We start from the raw sequence: 20,570 nt of genomic DNA on the forward strand, positions 1-20,570 counted from the left end.
GCTGGGCATTTTAACAAGGCAAATCTGAAAACAAGACTCCATAAATTGTATCAGCATATCGAATGCGCTACCTGGGCTGAAAAAATCCTGGACCATTGTTACTCTAACTTCTGCAACGCATACAAAGCCCTGCCCCGCCCACCTTTCGGAAAATCTGACCACGACTCCATTTTGTTGCTCCCAGCCTATAGATAGAAACTAAAACAGGAAACGTCCGTGCTCAGGTCTGTTCAACGCTGGTCAGACCAATCTGATTCCATGCTTCAAGATTGCCTACAACAACTACTAAAACCTTCCACAACCAGAAACCGTGGATTGATGGCAGCATTCGTGCAAAACTGAAAGCGCGAACCACTGCTTTTAATCAGGGCAAGGCGACCGGAAACATGACCGAATACAAACAGTGTAGCTATTCCCTCCGCAAGGAAATCAAACAAGCTAAGTGTCAGTATAGAGACAAAGTAGAGTCACAATTCAACGGCTCAGACACGAGAGGTATGTGGCAGGGTCTACAGTCAATCACAGACTACAAAAAGAAAACCAGCCCCGTCGCGGACCATGATGTCCTGCTCCCAGAAAAACCAAACAACTTCTTTGCTCGCTTTGAGGACAATACAGTGCCACACACACGGCCCGTTACCAACACCTGCGGGCTCTCCTTCACCGCAGCCAACGTGAGTAAAGCATTTACGTGTTAAACCTCGCAAGGCTGCTGGCACAGACGGCATCCCTAGCCGCGTCCTAAGAGCATGCGCAGACCAGCTGGCTGGTGTGTTTACGGACATATTCAATCAGTCCTTATCCCAGTCTGCTGTTCCCACATGCTTCAAGAGGGCCACCATTGTTCCTGTTCCCAAGAAAGCTAAGGTAACTGAGCTAAATGACTACCGTAGCACTCACTTCTGTCATCATGAGGTGTATTGAGAGACTAGTCAAGGATCATATCACCTCCACCCTACCTGACACCCTTGACCCACTCTAATTTGCTTACCGCCCCAATAGGTCCACAGACGACGCAATCGCAATCACACTGCCCTAACCCATCTGGACAAGAGGAATACCTATGTAAGAATGCTGTTCATCGACTACAGCTCAGCATTTAACACCATAGTACCCTCCAAACTCGTCATTAAGCTCGAGGACCTGGGTCTCGACCCCGCCCTGTGCAACTGGGTCCTGGACTTCCTTACGGGCCGCTCCCAGGTGGTGAGGGTAGGACACAACATCTCCATCCCGCTGATCCTCAACACTGGGGCCCCACAAGAGTGCGTTCTCAGCCCTCTCCTGTACTCCCTGTTCACCCATGACTGCGTGGCCATGTACGCCTCAAACTCAATCATCAAGTTTGCAGACAACACTACAATGGTAGGCTTGCTTACCAACAACGACGAGACGGCCTACAGGGAGGAGGTGAGGGCCCTTGGAGTGTGGTGTCAGGAAAATAACCTCACACTCAACGTCAACAAAACAAAGGAGATGATTGTGGACTTCAGGAAACAGCAGAGGGAACACCCCCCTATCGACATCGACGGGACAGTAGTGTAGAAGGTGGAAAGTTTTAAGTTCCTCGAGCGTACACATCACGGCCAAACTGAAATGCCCACACAGACAGCGTGGTGAAGAAGGCGCAACAGCGACACTTCAACCTTTAGGAGGCTGAAGAAATTTGGCAAGTCACCAAAAACACTCACAAACTTTTACAGATGCGCAATCGAGAGCATCCTGTTGGGCTGTATTACCACCTGGTACGGCAACTGCTCCGCCCACAACCGTAGGGCTCTCCAGAGGGTAGTGAGGTCTGCACAACGCATCACCGGGGGCAAACTACCTGCCCTCCAGGACACCTACACTATCCGATGTCACAGGAAGGCCAAAAAGATCATCAAGGACAACAACCCCCCGAGCCACTGCCTGTTCACCCCGCTATCATCCAGAAGGCGAGGTCAGTACAGGTGCATCAAAGCGGGGACCGAGAGACTGAAAAACAGCTTCTATCTCAAGGCCATCAGACTGTTAAACAGCCATCACTAACATTGAGTGGCTGCTGCCAACATACTGACTCATCTCTATACACTTGAATAATTAAAAATTTGATGTAATAAATGTATCACTAGTCACTAGTGTGCCACTTTATATAATATGCCACTTTATATAATGTTTACATACCCTACAATACTCATCTCATATGTATATAATGTACTCTATACCATCTACTGCATCTTGCCTATGCCATTCGGCCATCGTTCATCCGTATATATTTTTATGTACATATTCTTATTCATTCCTTTACACTTGTGTGTATAAGGTAGTTGTTGTGAAATTGTTAGATCACTTGTTAGATATTACTGCATGGTCGGGACTAGAAGCACAAGCATTTCGCTACACTCGCATTAACATCTGCTAATCATGTGTATGTGACAAATAACATTTGATTTGATTTATAATGAAATCAGTCAATTGAAATAAATTCATTACTCCCTAATCTATGGATTTCACATGACTTGGCAGCGGTGCAGCCATGGGTGGGCCTGGGAGGGCATATGCCCACCCACTGGGGAGCCAGGCCCAGCCAATCAGAATGAGTTTTTCCCCACAAACGGGCTTTATTACAGACAGAAATACTCCTCAGATTCATCTGCTGTCCGGGTGGCTGGTCTCCGATGATACCACATGTGTGGTTACACATGATCTGCGTTTGTGAGGCCGGTTGGACGTACTGCCAAATTATCTAAAATGAAGTTGGAGGCAGTTTATGGTAGAGGATTCTCTGGCAAGAGTTCTGGTGCACATTCCTGCAGTCAGCATGCCAATTGCATGCTCCCTCAAAACTTGAGACATTTGTGGCATTGTGTTTTGTGACAAAACGGCATATTTTAGAATATGCTTTTATTGTACCCAGCACAAGGTTCACCTGTGATCATGCTCAGCTTCTTGATTTGCCACACCTGTCAGGTGGATGGATTATCTTGGCAAATAAGAAATTCTCAATAACAGGGATGTAAACAAATTTGTGCACAAAATTTGAGAGAAATAAGCATTTTGTGCTTTCTGGGATCTTTTATTTCAGCTCATGAAACATTCGACCAACACTTTAAATGTGTATAAATATTTTTGTTCAGTATCTATTATATTTCAATAAAACATTTCTAGGATGTCCCAACCTCTTTTCCTCTTGGGTGCAGAGTCAATATTGGACCTGACCTCAACTTCCCCCAAAATGCTGTGCTGCAGGATGAAACAAAACATTGTTAGGGCCTTTTAAAATCATTTTTTCCCCCAAAATTCTGTTTTCTTGGTTTTGTTTTTCCAGGTTTCGGATTTCCCAGATTTCTTCTGGTTTACCACATTTCTTTCAAATAATTTCTGTGACTTCACAGCAATTTCAGCTAGCTACAATTTTGCTAGCTAGCAGGCTCAGCTAAATACAAATCCCCCTAGATACAGCCACATCTCATAGCCACGTCATGAGATTTGTAAATTGAGAGGAATATAATAATACCAATTTAATTGAGTTTCCCATCTTCCTATTTAGAGTTTCTGTCACAGCACAGAAATGCCCTTATCCAGATGGTGTGACAAAGGCATTTACAAACAGACCTACTAACTTTCTTTGTTGTTACATGCAGTTCCTCCAACAAGAAGAGAGGCAAAAACCATTTGTCCGCCAGCTCAGGGACAAGCTACACTATTCGCCAGCCCTCTGTAATGTTCAATGTAATTGCATTGCTGAACTTTATGTACAAAAATGTAAAAATGTACAAATAAAAGGAAATATATCATTTAAACATGTCTTAAATGTTTATTTGTTTTAACTGTTAGTGATGATTCCCTAAGTGTTAGAACATTTGTGTTTACATCATTAAGCCATTTTGCATGTGCTGTAAATGACCAAATATATCTGACTTTAAAAGAAGTACAGCGTCATTCGATATAGAGGCTTCATGAATGTGTTATGAATCATCAAGTTTGCAGAAGCCACAACAGTAGCAGGCTTGATTACCAACGATGACGAGGGAGGAGGAGGTGAGGGCACTCGGAGTGTGGTGTCAGGAAAACAACCTCTCACTCAAAGTCAACAAAACAAAGGAGATGATCGTGGACTTCAGGAAACAGCACACTGTGTACCGACCAATCTACATCAATGGGGCCGCAGTGGAGAAGGTGGAAAGCTTCAAGCTCCTTGGCTTACACATCACTGACAAACTGAAATGGACCACGGACACAGACAGTGTGGTGAAGAAGGCGCAACAGAGCCTCTTGAATCTCACCATTACCAATAGTACCCTCTTGGCCAAGAGGAGAAGCCAAGCTTTGGGATTGTTGGCAAGGAGGTGCCAAATTACTCTGTGCCGAATGGCCAAGAGGAGAAGACTGAAACCTTTTGTCGTCTTCACACCTTTGTGTACCGGGGTCCGATTGCGAGCTTGGCTGCTTGGTAGGATAGTCACGAGTGCGTGACTGTTCTGGAATTCCTCCAGACGGTACAGTACCTAAGGGTGGTATTTTGCCGCATAGCAGAGTCCACTTGGGCGCTTAGAGTACTTATTTCAGACACGTGAGTGTCACACTGTCTCCGTTTGGCTTCATACTTAACTGTCATGGTTTGCAGGTAGAGAGTGTGGAGCGAGAGATTCAGTGATGAGATTGGAGATACATTTTTCCATCTTTCTCACCTGGGTTCTCTCATCAATCATTTGATCAGCGACTTCAATGAGTTCCGCTGTTTTTTCATCCAACATGGTCATTGTGTTCATAAATGTATCGTCTTTGATCTGCAGCATTTGGACTACAACATTATTGCTTTGAGTAACGTTCATCAAAACTGCATGCATTTTATCAAGTTGCATGCCCCTGTTTGTAGATAACTCGTCAGATTTATCTAGTTTTGCACTTACAGTTGACCGGGCAGCCATGCAATCTACAAAAACAAACATTGACCAGAGAATGGCCTTACTGAAGAGCTCAGTGACATTCAATGTGGCACCGTCATAGGATGCAACCTTTTCAACAAGTCAGTTCGTCAAATTTTTGCCTCGCTAAAACTGCCCGGTCAACTGTAAGTGCTGTTATTGTGAAATGGAAACGTCTAGGAGCAACAACGACTCAGCCGCGAAGTGGTAGGACACAGAAGCTCACAGAACGGGACCGCAGAGTGCTGAAGCGCGTAGCGTGTCATTCCTCAGTTGTAACACTAACTACCGAGTTCCAAACTGCCTCTGGAAGCAACGTTAGCAAAATAACTGTTCGTCAGGAGCTTCATGAACTGGGTTTTTATGGCCGTGCAGCCACAAACAAGCCTAAGCTCACCATGCGCAATGCCAAGCGTCAACGGGAGTGGCGTAAAGCTCACCGTCATTTGACTTTGGCGCAGTGGAAATGCGTTCTCTGGAGTGATGAATCACACTTCACCATCTGGCAGTCTGACGGACAAATCTGGGTTTGGCGGATTCTTGGAGAATGCTACCTGCCCGAATGGATAGTGCCATAACATTTGGTGGAGGAAGAATAATGGTCTGGGGCTGTTTATCATGGCCCCATAGTTCCAGTGAAGGGAAATCTTAATGCTACAGCATACAATGACATTATAGACGATTCTGTGCTTCCAACTTTGTAACAGTTTGGGGAACGCCCTTTGCTGTTTCAGCATGACAATGCCCCTGTCCACAAAGCGAGGTCCATACAGAAATGGTTTGTCGAGATCGGTGTGGAAGAACGTGACTGGCCTGTACAGAGCCCTGACCTCAACCCCATCGAACCTTTGGGATTAATTGGAACACCGACTGCGAGACAGGCCTAATTGCCCAACATCAGTGCCCGACCTTAGAATTGCTCTTGTGGCTGAATGGAAGCAAGTCCCCGCAGCAATGTTCCAACATCTAGTGGAAAGCCTTCCCTGAAGAGTGGAGACTGTTATAGCATCAAAGGGGGGGATCAACTCAATATTAATGGTTATGATTTTGAAATTAGATGTTCAACGAGCAGGTGTCCACATACTTTTGGTCATGTTGTGTATTTTAGAAGCTTTTCACTGACAGCCGCAACTCAATCAGCTAGACCTATTGCCATGCACACTACCCAAATTGCGGGCTTTCCAAACATACTTGTGATTTGATCCAATCCACAGCTATTTTTTAAGTAAGCTAATGATCGTCTGTGGCTATGTCATGCTACCGGTTGAAGTATTTTGAATGATTTGATTTAGACAGGAGTAATTATATAATTTTTGGCGAATCAATTTACTGCCAACTATATGTAGCCCATGCATCTGATGCTGTCTGGACAGAAATAGTATGACAAGCCATAATCTTTTGGTCCATACAGCATCAGATACATGGTCTACACATACTGAGACAGAGGGGCAGTCTCGGTCAAATAAATTATCAATATTTGAATATTTTCTTTGAACAGACAAAGAGGTAAGGTAGGGCAGGCCAGGCCCCATAAGACCCGCCCGTAATGCCCTGCACACCACACACACACCTCTGGGGTCTGGGAAACTCCTTTCATGGCTAGGCATTCAGTCAACCATTCAGACCTTCAGTCAGCCAACCAGTCAGGGAAATTGATGAGCTTGTTGCTTGTTGTGCTGTCACTGAGGCAGTGATTTCTGAAGCCATCACAATTCTGGCAGTGGCAGTGAACTCAGCATGGTTGGTGGAGGCGGGGGAGGGAGGTAGGGAGGGAAGGAAGGAAGGAGGGAGGGAGGAGAGAGGAGAGAGAGAGAGAGAGAGAGGGTGGTGCCTCCTCAGAAGATCATAGTGCAGAGAGTAACAACACGAGCAGGGTGAGACTCGCACTTGGAAGAGAACGGAGAATACCAACCTTCGCCTCTCTGAAAGGAACAGCTGGGTTTGACTTATTAAACGGAAACAAACAGATTAAATGATTGAAGGAGTCACATCATAAAAAACAATCGCTATTCGCTGTCAAGGAGATATACCTAGATATAAGCTACCGAGAGAGGTTGACAATTGGTAAAAAACAATCGCTATTCCCTGTCAAGGAGATATACCTAGATATAAGCTACCGAGAGAGGTTGACTATTGGTGCGCAGGGTTGTTGGTTGACGGTAGGTTTATAGAGCACGAGCGCTGAATTAAGTCGAAGAGGGAGCATTTTCAGCACCTTGGATAGAGCACGCGAGCGAGCGGGACCATGGCTCCAATGGTGACGAAAGAAATGCAGTTCGGTAAGTAGCTGGGATGGGAAAACTGTCTTATTTGAGTGGGAGCAGCCAATAGTTGGTGGGAGAACTCGGAAAGCCCCTGTCTCTTTTATTTTGGTTGGTAATATTCAGTTGCGTCACAAATAGTACCCTATTCACTATTTATTAAATGTATTTATCCTTTATTTATTTAGGAGTTCATATTGAAAATATCCTGTCATGTCCTAATGCACTGGGGTTGCCTACCCAGTTTGTGCTCTGACACTAAGCTAAGAATATCTATTTGTGTTGCTAACTAACCAAGCACCCTAGTCACTCATCTGATTAGATTACTATTTGAGATTAGTGATAGTTAATTAATCAGTAATCAGTTAGATAAATCAGTAAGCAAGTGAATGACTTTGTCTTCAAATCGCCATGACATCTAAATGTTTACGTCAAAAAGGCATTTTCTCTATTCATATTCAGTACATCTCATGACTCTATATGGGCCTTGATTAGTCAGTCATGTAATGTAGGAGTCACAGATTGTGCTGTTGTCATATGACACGTGTGATGTCTCTGGCACCCTATTCCCTATATAGTGCAATACTTTTGACCAGTGTCCATATGGAATAAGGTGCCATTTGTGACACGCCCCGAGATTGTGCAGTTGTTATGCTGTCTCTGACTCAGACAGTGCATTAGTCAGCCAGCCAGTCAGTCATTCAGTCTATTAGTAATTAGTATTAAGCAGTGGGTTTCTGACGCAGCTTGTCATTATATTCATCTACAGACCTAGTAAGACAAAGGAGCTTCCGCACATTCACACACACACACACACACACACACACACACACACACACACACACACACACACACACACACACACACACACACACACACACACACACACACACACACACACACAGAGACACACTCAACAGACAGACGGATCAACAGGAGGGAGGGACAGTTACAAAAACAAGACAAAAGTATTAATTTATCTTTCTCTCTCTCCCCCCGACTTCTCCCCTACTCTCTCTGTGACCCCCCCCCCCCCCCCCCCTTCTCCATAGCAGAGGTGCCGGTGAGTGTTGCCGTGGTAAGTGTGTTTGGCCTAGTGTCCTGCGTCTCCATCTTCGCCTGGATCTGCTGCCAACGTAAGAACACCAAGTCCCAGGAGACAACACCCTACAAGTTCATGCACATGCTCAAAGGCATCGACATCTACCCAGAGAGCCTCAGCGACAAGAAGTTAGACAGCAAGATCGACGTGAACGGAAACTGTAATGTCAACAGCAACAATGGTAAACAACAACAACAACAAGTGGCCTCCAGCCCAGCAGGGGGCAGAATGGCCCTCCACCTCGACCTGGAAAAACAACAAGACCTGAATGACAACTTCACCATCACCACCAAACCTCCACACCCCAATGTCCAGATCCACACCAAGGTCCGCAGCTCCCCAGACTTGGATCTTCCCTCGCCCCACCCAGGGTTCACCCAACCTGGGGTTAGAGACCTGGCCCTGGTTTCCCCCACCAGCGGCAGTCTCTCCAGCCAGGCCACCACCCACACCCAAGGGGACGCGGACCAGGACAAACCCCAGGATGGAGGCCCCGATGTCGGCCTTGGGACCCTCCACTTCTCTCTGGAGTACAACTCAGAGAAGAAGGCCTTCGTGGTTCACATTAAGGAGGCCCACAGGCTGACTCCGACCGACGAGCAGTCCCTGACTTCTGACCCCTACATCAAGCTGACCCTGCTGCCTGAGAAGAAGCACCGGGTCAAGACCCGCGTCCTGAGGAAGACTCTGGACCCGGTGTTCGACGAGACCTTCAGCTTCTATGGGATCCCAATGATCCGCGTGCAGGAGCTGTCGCTCCACTTCATGGTGCTCAGCTTCGATAGGTTCTCCCGTGATGAGGTTATCGGCGAGATGCTCATCCCATTGGCCGGGATCGACCTGACGGAGGGGCGTGTCCTGATGAGCCGCAAGATCATCAAGAAGAATGTCAGGGTAAGAGATAGTTACTTGGTTCATCATCATCATCATCATTATTATAATTATCATTATTATAGTCATCATCATCCCCATCATCATATTCATCATGCTCAGCTTTTACACCTTCACTACTATAGAGTACAGTAAAACAACCCCTCTCCATTCTAGCTCTGAGGGAATCATGATCACAATGACGGTGCACTATTAGCGTCTAATAGAAATTCTGCTTGGCATAATAACCCTTAGCATAATATTAATTAAATCCTCTTTGTAGTGAGAGTTTATTCCTACAGTAATATGTAATATGATAATACAGCCTCCTGTAGTTAAATGTTACAGGGTACTAATGGAATAACACAAGGAGAGTCCCAAATGGCACCCTATTCCCTATAGTGTACTACTTTTGAGAGGACCTATATGGCTCTGGTCAAAAGTAGTGTACTATATAGGGAATAGGGTGCAATTTTGGACGCAACCCACAGTTTATGAATGTTATAAGATTGCAGGTATCATTGTACCAGCCACTGTGTCTTTAGAATCTCTAGATCATTCTAGAATAGATTATTCTAGAATTGATACTGATATTCTATCCTCTATGTAGCGCTGGGCTGGGTTGTTGCTGTTGCTGTCTTTTCCATATGATAGGTGAGGAGTAGTACTACGGTGAAGGGAGAGAGTTGTAGGCTCTATTGAATTGTATTGTACTGTGTACTGTGTACATTGGCAAGGGAGTGAGAGAGTGAGCCGTATGTCTTTGTGTAGTGTTGTGTGCCAAGCTTCTAGACTCTTCTACGCTGCTGGTAAACGTGACTTCTCTCTCTGCTGCTGCTCTGCTGCTTAGTAAAGGGACTGAGAAAAGGGCTTGGTTGTATTACTGATTTGTTGTTTCTTGGTTTTATGTTCTGCCTCTTTTCTAATGTTTACAAATGCATGAAGAGTTTATTTCCAAAATGCTATATCCACCAATTTTTCATTATAATTGATTGCTTATGGGTACCTTCATGTTTGTGTAAAATATTACTGTTCTAAAAAAAATGTAACAATAGATTTTAGATGTGTATGAAAATGTTTATTTTTTTTTGCTAAATGCTATATAACATTGTTTAGCTGTAATGGAATGTTTGTATCCTGCATAGTTGACAGTGATATGTGATTGTCTCACATAGATATCTAAAGTTGAATGCACTCACTGTAAGCCGCTCTGGATAAGAGCATCTGCTAAATAATTAAAATGCCAAATGTAAATGTTTTACTTACAAATCTCATGTTACTGTATTGATTGATTTATTTAAAACAAACATATTGATGTCACAAATGTATAATTTCCCAAAAATTTAATACATTAAAAATATAGTTATTTGTTACATTTGACTGTGTGTAACCTAGTAGTACTAATTTCTCTGAAAGTGAGGCGGATATACAGTGACTTCGGAAACTATTCAGAACCCTTTACTTTTTCTATTTTGTTACTTTACAGCCTTTTTCTAAAATTGATTAAAATATACAGTACCAGTCAAAAGTTTGGACACACCTACTCATTCCAGGGTTTTTCTTTATTTTTTATATTTTCCACATTGTGGAATAATAGAGAAGACATCAAAACTATGAAATAACACATATGGAATCATGTAGTAACCAAAAAAGTGTTAAACAAATCAAAACATATTTTATATTTGAGATTCTTCAAAGTAGCCACACTTTGCCTTGATGACAGCTTTGCAATCTCTTAGCATTCACTCAACCAGCTTCATGAGGTAGTCACCTGGAATGCTGTCTTACCGACAACGGCAACGATGAGACAGCCTATAGGGAGGAGGTCAGAGACCTGGTCGTGTGGTGCAAGGACAACAACCTCTCCCTCAATGTGATCAAGACAAAAGAGATGATTGTGGACTACAGGAAAATGAGGACCAAGCACGCCCCCGTTCTCATCGACGGGGCTGTAGTGTAACAGGTTGAGAGCTTCAAGTTCCTTGGTGTCCACATCACCAACAAACTAGAATGGTCCAAACACACTAAGACAGTTGTGAAGAGGGCACGACAAAGCCTATTCCCCCTCAGGAGACTGAAAAGATTTGGCATGGGTCCTCAGAACTTCAAAAGCTTCTACAGCTGCACCATCGAGAGCATCCTGACTGGTTGCATCACTGCCTGGTATGGCAATTGTTCGGCCTCCGACCGCAAGGCACTACAGAGGGTAGTGCGTACTGGAACCAAGCTTCCTTCCATCCAGGACCTCTATGTCAGACGGTGTCAGGAGAAGGCCCAAAAAATTGTCAAAGACTCCAGTCACCCGAGTCATAGACTGTTCTCTCTGCTACCGCACGGCAAGCGGTACCGGAGCGGCAAATCGAGGCCCAAAAGGCTTCTTAACAGCTTCTACCCCCAAGCCATAACACTCCTGAACAGCTAATCAAAGACCCCTCTTTTACACTGCTGCTACTCTCTGTTTATAATCTATTCATGGTCACTTTAACTCTACCTACATGTACTGCTGCGGTTTAATTATTTGTTACTTTTATTTTCTACTTTCAATTTTTACTTATCAATATTTTTCTTAACCTCACCAGGGTATGTGGGACGGTAGCGTTCCACCTCGTCAACAGCCAGTGAAACTGGAGGGCACCAAATTCAAAACAACAGAAATCCCATATTTTAAATTCCTCAAACATACAAGTATTTTACACCATTTTAAAGATACACTTGTTGTAAATCCAGCCAAAGTGTCCGATTTCAAAAAGGTTTTACGATGAAAGCACACCAAACGATTATGTTAGGGATGAGCTAAGTCACAGAAAAAGACAGCCATTTTTCCAGCCAAAGAGAGCAGTAACAAAAAGCAGAAATAGAGATAAAATTAATCACTAACCTTTGATGATCTTCATCAAAAGACACTCATAGGACTTCATGTTACACAATACATGTATGTTTTGTTCGGTAAAGTTCATATTTATATAAAAAAAATCTGAGTTTAGACTGGACGCTACTGTCTCACTTGGCAAAAAGCCTGAGAAAATGCAGAGCGCCAAATTAAAATTAATTACTATGAAAATTACTATAAAATCAAACTTTCATTAAATCACACATGAAAGATACCAAATTAAAGCTACACTGGTTGTGAATCCAGCCAACATGTCAGAATTCAAATAGGCTTTTCAGCGAAAGCATACGACGCTATTATCTGAGCATAGCACCATAGTAAACAAAAGAGAGAAAACATTTCAACCCTGCAGGCGCCGACACAAAACGCAGAAATAAAAATATAATTCATGCTTTACCTTTGACGAGCTTCTGTTGTTGGCACTCCAATATGTCCCATAAACATCACAAATGGTCCTTTTGTTCGATTAATTCCGTCGATATATATCCAAAATGTCCATTTATTTGGCGCGTTTGATTCAGAAAAACACAGGTTCCAACTTGCTCAAATGTGACGACAAAATATCTCAAAGGTTACTTGTAAACTTTGCCCAAAAATGTCAAACTACTTTTGTAATACAACTTTAGGTATTTTTGAACGTTAATAATCGATAAAATTGAAGACGGGATGATCTGTGTTCAATACCGGAGGAAAACAATGTGTAGCATGCTTTCTGGTCTCCCACCTCTAAAAAACAGGACACGTCAAGTGACTCGACTTCAAGATGGCCGTACTTCTTCATTACACAAAGGAATAACCTCAACCAATTTCTCAAGACTGTTGACATCCAGTGGAAGCCGTAGGAACTGCAAGCAAGTCACTTAGAAATCTGGTTTCCCAGAGAGAGTGACCTCAAAAAAAAAAATCTGAATGGTTTGTCCTCGGGGTTTCGCCTGCTAAATAAGTTCTGTTATACTCACAGACATGATTCAAACAGTTTTCGAAACTTCAGAGTGTTTTCTAACCAAATCTACTAACAATATGCATATCTTATCTTATGGGGATGAGTAGCTGGCAGTTGCATGTGGGTATGTGAAAATGCTTCCCGCTACCATAGAGAAGTTAAACCGATGTATAACACTTGTATATTTTATGAATGTTTATTATGAGTATTTCTGTTTTCTGAATTTGGCGCTCTGCAATTTCACCGGATGTTGGCCAGGTGGGACGTCCCACCTGCCCATAAGAAGTTTTAACAAACCTCCAATCCAGCTTCAATGCCATACAACACTCCTTCTGTGGCCTCCAACTGCTTTAAAAATGGTAGTAAAATTAAATGCATGCTCTTCAACCGATTGCTGCCCACACCCGCCCGTCCGACTAGCATCACTACTCTGGACGGTTCTGACTTAGTATATGTGGACAACTACAAATACCTAGGTGTCTGGTTAGACTGTAAACTCTCCTTTCAGACTCACATGAAGCATCTCCAATCAAAAATTACATCTAGAATCGGCTTCCTATTTTGCAACAAAGCCTCCTTCACTCATGCTGCCGAACATACCCTCGTAAAACTGACTATTCTATCGATCCTTGACTTAGGCGATGTTATTTACAAAATAGCCTCCAACACCCTACTCAGCAAACTGGATGTAGTCTATCACAGTGCCATCCGTTTTGTCACCAAAGCCCCATATACTACCCACCACTGCAACCTGTATCCTCTCGTTGGCTGGCCCTCGCTACATATTCTTCGCCAAACCCACTGGCTCCAGGTCATCTATAAGTCTTTGCTAGGTAAAGCCCCGCCTTATCTTAGCTCACTGGTCACCATAGCAACACCCACCCGTAGCACCCGCTCCAGCAGGTATATTCACTGGTCATCCCCAAAGCCCACACTTCCTTTGGCCGTGTTTCCTTCCAGTTCTCTGCTGCCAATGACTGGAACGAATTGCAAAAATCACTTAAGCTGGAGACTTATATCTCCCTCTCTAACTTTAAGCACCAGCTGTCAGAGCAGCTTACCGATCACTGTACCTGTACACAGCCAATCTGTTAATAGCACACCCAACTACCTCATCCCCATATTGTTATTTATCTTCTTTCTCTTTTGCACCCCGGTATTTCTACTTGCACATCATCATCTGCACATCTATCACTCCAGTGTTAACGCTAAATTGAATTTTTTCGCCATAACATAGATTTTTCTATGTGTTATTGACTGTACGTTTGTTTAGGTGTTGTGTTGTGTTTTTGTAGCACTGCTTTGCTTTATCTTGGCCAGGTCGCAGTTGTAAATGAGAACTTGTTCTCAACTGGCCTACCTGGTTAAATAAAGTTGAAATAAAATAAAATAAATAAAAAGTCCGGAGACTGAGATGGCCATTGCAAAATGTTGATTCCTTTTTAAAATGACCTGCTCAGTTTTTCACAACAAAACACCAGAAAATGGCCAAAAGGTGTTGTACTACCTCACCTGCGTTTACACTATGTTTTGACTATTTTGTTCAATGTATCTTTTGAAAAAAATATTTTAAAAGGAATCAACATTTTGCAATGGCCATCTCAGTCTCCGGACTTGAACCATTTTGAAAATCTGTGGTTTGAATTGAAGAGGACAGTCCATAAGCACAGATGAAGGATATCAATGATCTGTAAAGATTTGCTAAAAGAGGAATGGTCTAAGATACCTCCCAATGTTTTCTTCTCATAAAACATTTTAGAACAAGGCTCAGTGCCATTATCCTCGCAAGGTAACATATTGAAAACAGGGGTGCCAATAATTTTGACCCCTTATCTTTTTTAGAAAAAGGTATTACTTGTCACTTTTTCTATAAAATAATATAATTTCCCCTTTTTTTGCCATACAATATAGCTCAGTAATTGTATTTTTTTGCTCATCTTTATCAAGGGTGCAATCATTTTGGAACTGACTGTATATATCTCTACTTTATAACTTGGTGTAAATATCACAGTTCATCATCATAATGTCAGTGTAAACCCAATCTTCCTCGTCACTAGTCAGTCCCTTGCTCGGGTCTCGAAGTTTTGATATTCTGATGGGGAATTTCTCTCTCTCCTCCCTCCATCTGTCCTCCTTCCACCTCTCTCTCTCCCTCTCTCTCTATCCCCCTCCCCCCTCTCCCTCTCTGTTTATAGAGGAGTGCAGGTCGAGGGGAGCTGCTGTTGTCTCTGTGTTACCAGTCTACCACCAGTACTCTAACAGTCGTGGTGCTGAAGGCTCGCCACCTGCTGAAGACCGACAACCACAGGCCCTCAGGTACATACAGACCCCCCGCCCCCACACACACACACACACACATGCAAATGTAAGTACGTACGTACGTACGCACGCATGCATGCACACACACGCACGCACGCACGCACGCCAATCATGTATACAAATGTCCTCATTGAAATAATGATTCCTGAAAAGTGATGAAATGAAAAGATATTTTATCATGTATACTTGCATGCCTTTGGTATGTCATAGAATAAAACGAAGAAGCTGTGAAAAGAGATGAATTATTGCTTATTCTACAAAGATATTCTAAAATGGCGCGACACATTTGTTTGTACCCCTTAGAAAAGATAATAAATATTTGGATTATAGTGATATTTCAAACTAATTTGTTTCTTTAATCAGTATCACACATGTCTATAATCTTGTAATCAGTCATTCAGCCTATTTAAATGTAGAAAAGTAGTCGTTGTGCTGTTTGGTATAATTGTGTGCGCCACACTGAACATGGACCAGAGAAAGCAAAGGAGAGATTTGTCTGAGGAGATCAGAAAGAAAATAATAGACAAGCATGGTAAACGTAAAGGCTACAAGACCATATCCAAGCAGCTTGATGTTCCTGTGACAACAGTTGCAAATATTATTCAGAAGTTTAGGTCCATGGAACTGGAGCCAACCTCCCTGGGCACGGCCGCAAGAGGAAAATCGACCCCAGATTGAACAGAAGGAATGTGCGAATGGTAGAAAAAGAACCAAGGATAACTGCCAAATAGATACAAGCTGAACTCCAAGGTGAAGGTACGTCAGTTCCTGATCGCACCATCCGTCACCTTTTGAGTGAAAGTGGGCTCCATGGAAGAAGACCCAGGAGGACTCCACTTTTGAAAGAAAAACATAAAAAAGCCAGACTGGAATTTGCTAAAATGCATATTGACAAGCCACAATCCTTCTGGGAGAATGTCCTTTGGACAGATGAGTCAAAACTGGAGCTTTTTGGCAAGTCACATCAGCTCTATGTTCACAGATGAAAAAATGAAGCTTTCAAAGAAAAGAACACCTTACCTACAGTGAAACATGGAGGAGGCTGGGTTATGTTTTGGGGCTATTTTGCTGCGCCTGGCACAGAGTGCCTTGAATCTGTGCAGGGCACAATAAAATCTCAAGACTATCAAGGCATTCTGTAGCGAAACGTACTGCCCAGTGTCAGAAAGCTCGGTCTCAGTCGCAGGTCATGGGTCCTCCAACAGGATAATGACCCAAAACACACAGCTAAAAGCACCCAAGAATGGATAACAACAAAACATAGGACTATTCTGAAGTGGCCTTCTATGAGTCCTGATCTGAATCCTATCGAACATCTATGGAAAGAGCTGAAACTTGCAGTGCAGAAGTCTCATTGAGAGCTAAAGAAAACGTTTGATTGCAGTGATTGCCTCTAAAGGTTGTGCAACAAAATATTAGGTTAAGGGTCCCATAATTTTTGTCCATGCCATTTTCATTTGTTTTATTATTTACAATATTATGTTGAATAAAAAAATCTAAAGCAAAGTCTATTAAATATGGAATCAACAATGGTGGATGCCAATTACTTTTGTCAGTTTCAAGTTATTCCATAGATAACTGTACATTCTTCATTTTTTTGTGGAGGGGTACCAACAAATTTGAGCACATCTGTAAAACTTGGATTGCTGATGTATTGGCCATTGAGAGGCTTTGAAGTCACAGGTTAGTCATATTGGCAGTCCCCAATAGGAGCAGTCCTCCAGATGAACAAATGGAATTCTGCAGTATTTTAATTAAATGTTTCAAGGACAAAATTATACATGTATTAAAGTATATACAGTACCAGTTAAAAGTTTGGACACCTACTCATTCAATGATATTTCTTTATGCTGAAGATTTGTTGGCTGCTTTTCCTTCACTCTTCGGTCCAACTCTTCCCAAACCATTTCAATTGGGTTGAGATCGGGTGATTGTGGAGGCCAGGTCATCTGATGCAGCACTTCATCACTCTCCTTAGTCAAATATCCCGCACACAGCCTGGAGGTGTGTTTTGGGTCATTGTCCTTTTGAAAAACAAGTGAAAACCAGATGGGATGGCATATCGCTGCAGAATGTTGTGGTAGCCATACTGGTTACGTGTGCCTTGAATTCTAAATAAATCACAGACAGTGTCACCAGCAAAGCACCCCCACACCATCACACCTCCTCCTCCAAGCTTCACTGTGGGAATCACAAATGCGGAGATCATCCGTTCACCTACTCTGCATCTCACAAAGACACGGTGGTTGGAACCAAAAATCTCAAATTTGGACTTATCAGACCAAAGGACAGTTTTCCACTGATGTATTGTCCATTGCTCGTGTTTCTTAGTCCAAGCAAGTCTCTTCTTCTTATTGGTGTCCTTTAGTAGTGGTTTCTTTGCAGCAATTCGACCATGAAGGCCTGATTTACGCAGTCTCCTCTGAACAGTTGATGTTGAGATGTGTCTGCTACTTGAACTCTGTGAAGCATTAATTTGGGCTGCAATCTGAGGTGTAGTTAACTCTAATGAACTTATCCTCTGCAGCAGAGGTAACTCTGGATCTTCCTTTCCTGTGGCGGTCCTCATGAGAGCAATGGTTTTTGCGACTGCACTTGAAGAAACTTTAAAAGTTCTTGAAATTTTCCAGATTGACAGACCTATATTTCTCTTTGCTTATTTGAGCTGTTCTTGCCATAATATGGACTTGGTATTTTACCAAATAGAGCTATCTTCTGTATACCACCCCTACCTTGTCACAAAACAACATATTTTCCCAAACACATTAAGACGGCAAGAAATTCCACAAATTAACTTTTAACAATGCACACCTGTTAATTGAAAAGCATTTCAGGTGAATACCTCATGAAGCTGGTTGAGAGAATGCCAAAGGTGTGCAAAGCTGTCATCAAGGCAAAGGGTGGCTACTTTGAAGAATCTCTAATATATTTTGATTTGTTTAACACTTTTTGGTTACTACATGATTTCATATGTGTTATTTCCTAGTTTTGATGTCTTCACTATTATTCTACAATGTAGAAAATAGTAAAAATAAAGAAAAACCATTCAATAAGTAGATGTGTCCAAACTTTTGACTGGTTTTTGTAGTGGGGACAGTAACATTATTAAAATATATGTTTTATTTTATTTTTATGTTTATCTCACATAATATAATTATAAAGTATACATTAAGGTGTCTGTAATAGAATAATTGTGCCAAGATGGAGACATGGACTCTTCAACACAACGTCCCCTATCAGTCATCTAGCGTATATATAAATAATTGACACACAGCAATTACTATATATGAATGGACAAAACCATTGATCACGTGACACCCTTCATTCCTATGTGTAGAATCAATAGCGCATTTGAAGCCAAGAAAGTCGGTTTTAGCATTCTAAAATGTTATCTCATTGGGGAGATGTATGTATGCATCAGAGAAAGCTGGTGGGAGGAGCTATAGGAGGACGGACTCATTGTAATGGCTGGAATGGTATAAATGGAACGGTATCAAACACAAACGTATATAAACTACATGTTTGACTCCATTCCATTAATTCCATTACAATGAGCCCTTCCTCCAATAGCTCATCCCACCAGCTCCCACTGGTAGACATAAAATGTGCAGTATGAGCTACTCCAGGAAGTGACGTTTTAGGCTATCTCAGTGCTGACCCCTCTCATTGAGTAGCTCAAGTTGAAGCCTGATCGGTGTACTACAGGCTGCCATTGTCAACTAAATGATCCTTATAACTTCTGTGTGCGATAATAGGTTCTAATTATTCATTTTTACACGGAAAATTGCCACGAAGATTGCCATTATAGTGAATGGTGAATCTTGTTTTCTGCAAACAAAGCCTGCATTACTGCAGTCAGTCTTGAACTTTGTGGCTTCAATGAGAGGGCGCAGTCATTCTCCCCTGACACACACGCATACACACATACACAGACACGCAAAAATATAAGTATGCACACAAGTAAGAACGTACTCATACACACAAGAATGTGCACACACAGATACGCACGCGCACACAGAGACATGCACACACAGACCCAGGATACTAGGAACAAAATGATTCTCTCAGTAATGAGACACTCAGCCCCTTCAGGAGTACTTATGGGTGGAGTTCCCAAATGGCACCCTATTCCCTACATAGTGCACTACTTTTGACCAGAGCCAGTGGGCCCTCGTCAAAAGTAGTGCGCTATATAGGGAGTAGGTTGTCATTTGGGACACAGCCCTAATACTCTTATACAGGTTGTAATGACAGAGACTGAGGTAATGTAATCTTGTAATCTTGTAATAAAAACACTTTAGATAAAACAGAGTCTTAGCCATATCACAGTGTTTGGTCACACTTTCTTTGGATAGTCCGGATAGTCCATCTGTAGATGCTCTACAGATGCTCATACTACCAACAAACTGAGCCAGTCAATACCAAACACACGCATGTACACACACACACATGTACACGTATACCACCGTATTGATCCATTGTGCCATTTTCAGAGCTGTGATATGAATTCTATTCACTCTGCCTCTCTCTCTCTCTCCTTCCTCTCATCCCTTCCTACCTCCTTCCTTCCCACTCTCCTTCCCTCCAGACCCATATGTGAAAGTCAACCTCTTTAAAGGGAAGAAGCGTGTCAGTAAAAAGAAGACCCATGTGAAAAAGTGTTCCCCCAACCCTGTGTTCAACGAGCTGTTTGTGTTCGACATAGCCTCCCAGGAGGGGCTGAAGGAGACCAGCGTAGAGCTCCTGCTCATGGACTCTGAGTCTCCACCAACCAGGCGGGGGGACTCCTCCCGCTCCCCCAATCCCATCTTGGGGCGCCTGATCCTGGGTACGGCTGCTGCCGGCACCCCCGGGGAGCACTGGAGGGAGATCTGCGACCACCCGCGCCGGCAGATTGCCAAGTGGCACATCCTGTCCGAAGACTAGGGTTTTTGTTGAGGCTTCGCTGTCAAGGTTACAGCGGAGCTACGGTTATTTGGGGGGGGGAGGGGGGGGTCGACATCGACAGGCATTGCCTAACAACAAGTATATTTTAACGTGACCAACACCCAAGGAACTATTGATAAGTGAAAGGGGGGAGGGGGGTGGAGTTCATTCTAAGTGATGATGTAATTAATCAATCAATCAGTTATTCAATCAATTTATCGATCTTTGAAATTGTTTGGTTATGGTGACCGAGAAACCGAATCATCCGTCTATGATCCCATAGACTGTCAACACAACGACCCCCGGCAATGCAGCTCTCTATCTCCATGGCAACATCATCTGATCGTCA

At 43.0% G+C, this 20,570-nt stretch overlaps 1 protein-coding gene across 1 annotated transcript; it reads left to right on the forward strand.

Moving 5' to 3' along the window:
* Nucleotides 1-7,155: 7,155 nt before the first annotated feature.
* On the forward strand, nt 7,156-20,221 carry syt4 (synaptotagmin IV). Its single transcript, XM_038995554.1, has 4 exons — nt 7,156-7,189; nt 8,224-9,167; nt 15,172-15,292; nt 19,884-20,221. Exons 1-4 carry the CDS (start codon nt 7,156-7,158, stop codon nt 20,219-20,221), a joined length of 1,437 nt encoding a protein of 478 aa, XP_038851482.1.
* The last annotated feature ends 349 nt before the right edge of the window (nt 20,222-20,570 follow it).

Source organism: Salvelinus namaycush, chromosome 6, assembly GCF_016432855.1.
Source record: "Salvelinus namaycush isolate Seneca chromosome 6, SaNama_1.0, whole genome shotgun sequence".
Taxonomy (NCBI): domain Eukaryota; kingdom Metazoa; phylum Chordata; class Actinopteri; order Salmoniformes; family Salmonidae; genus Salvelinus; species Salvelinus namaycush.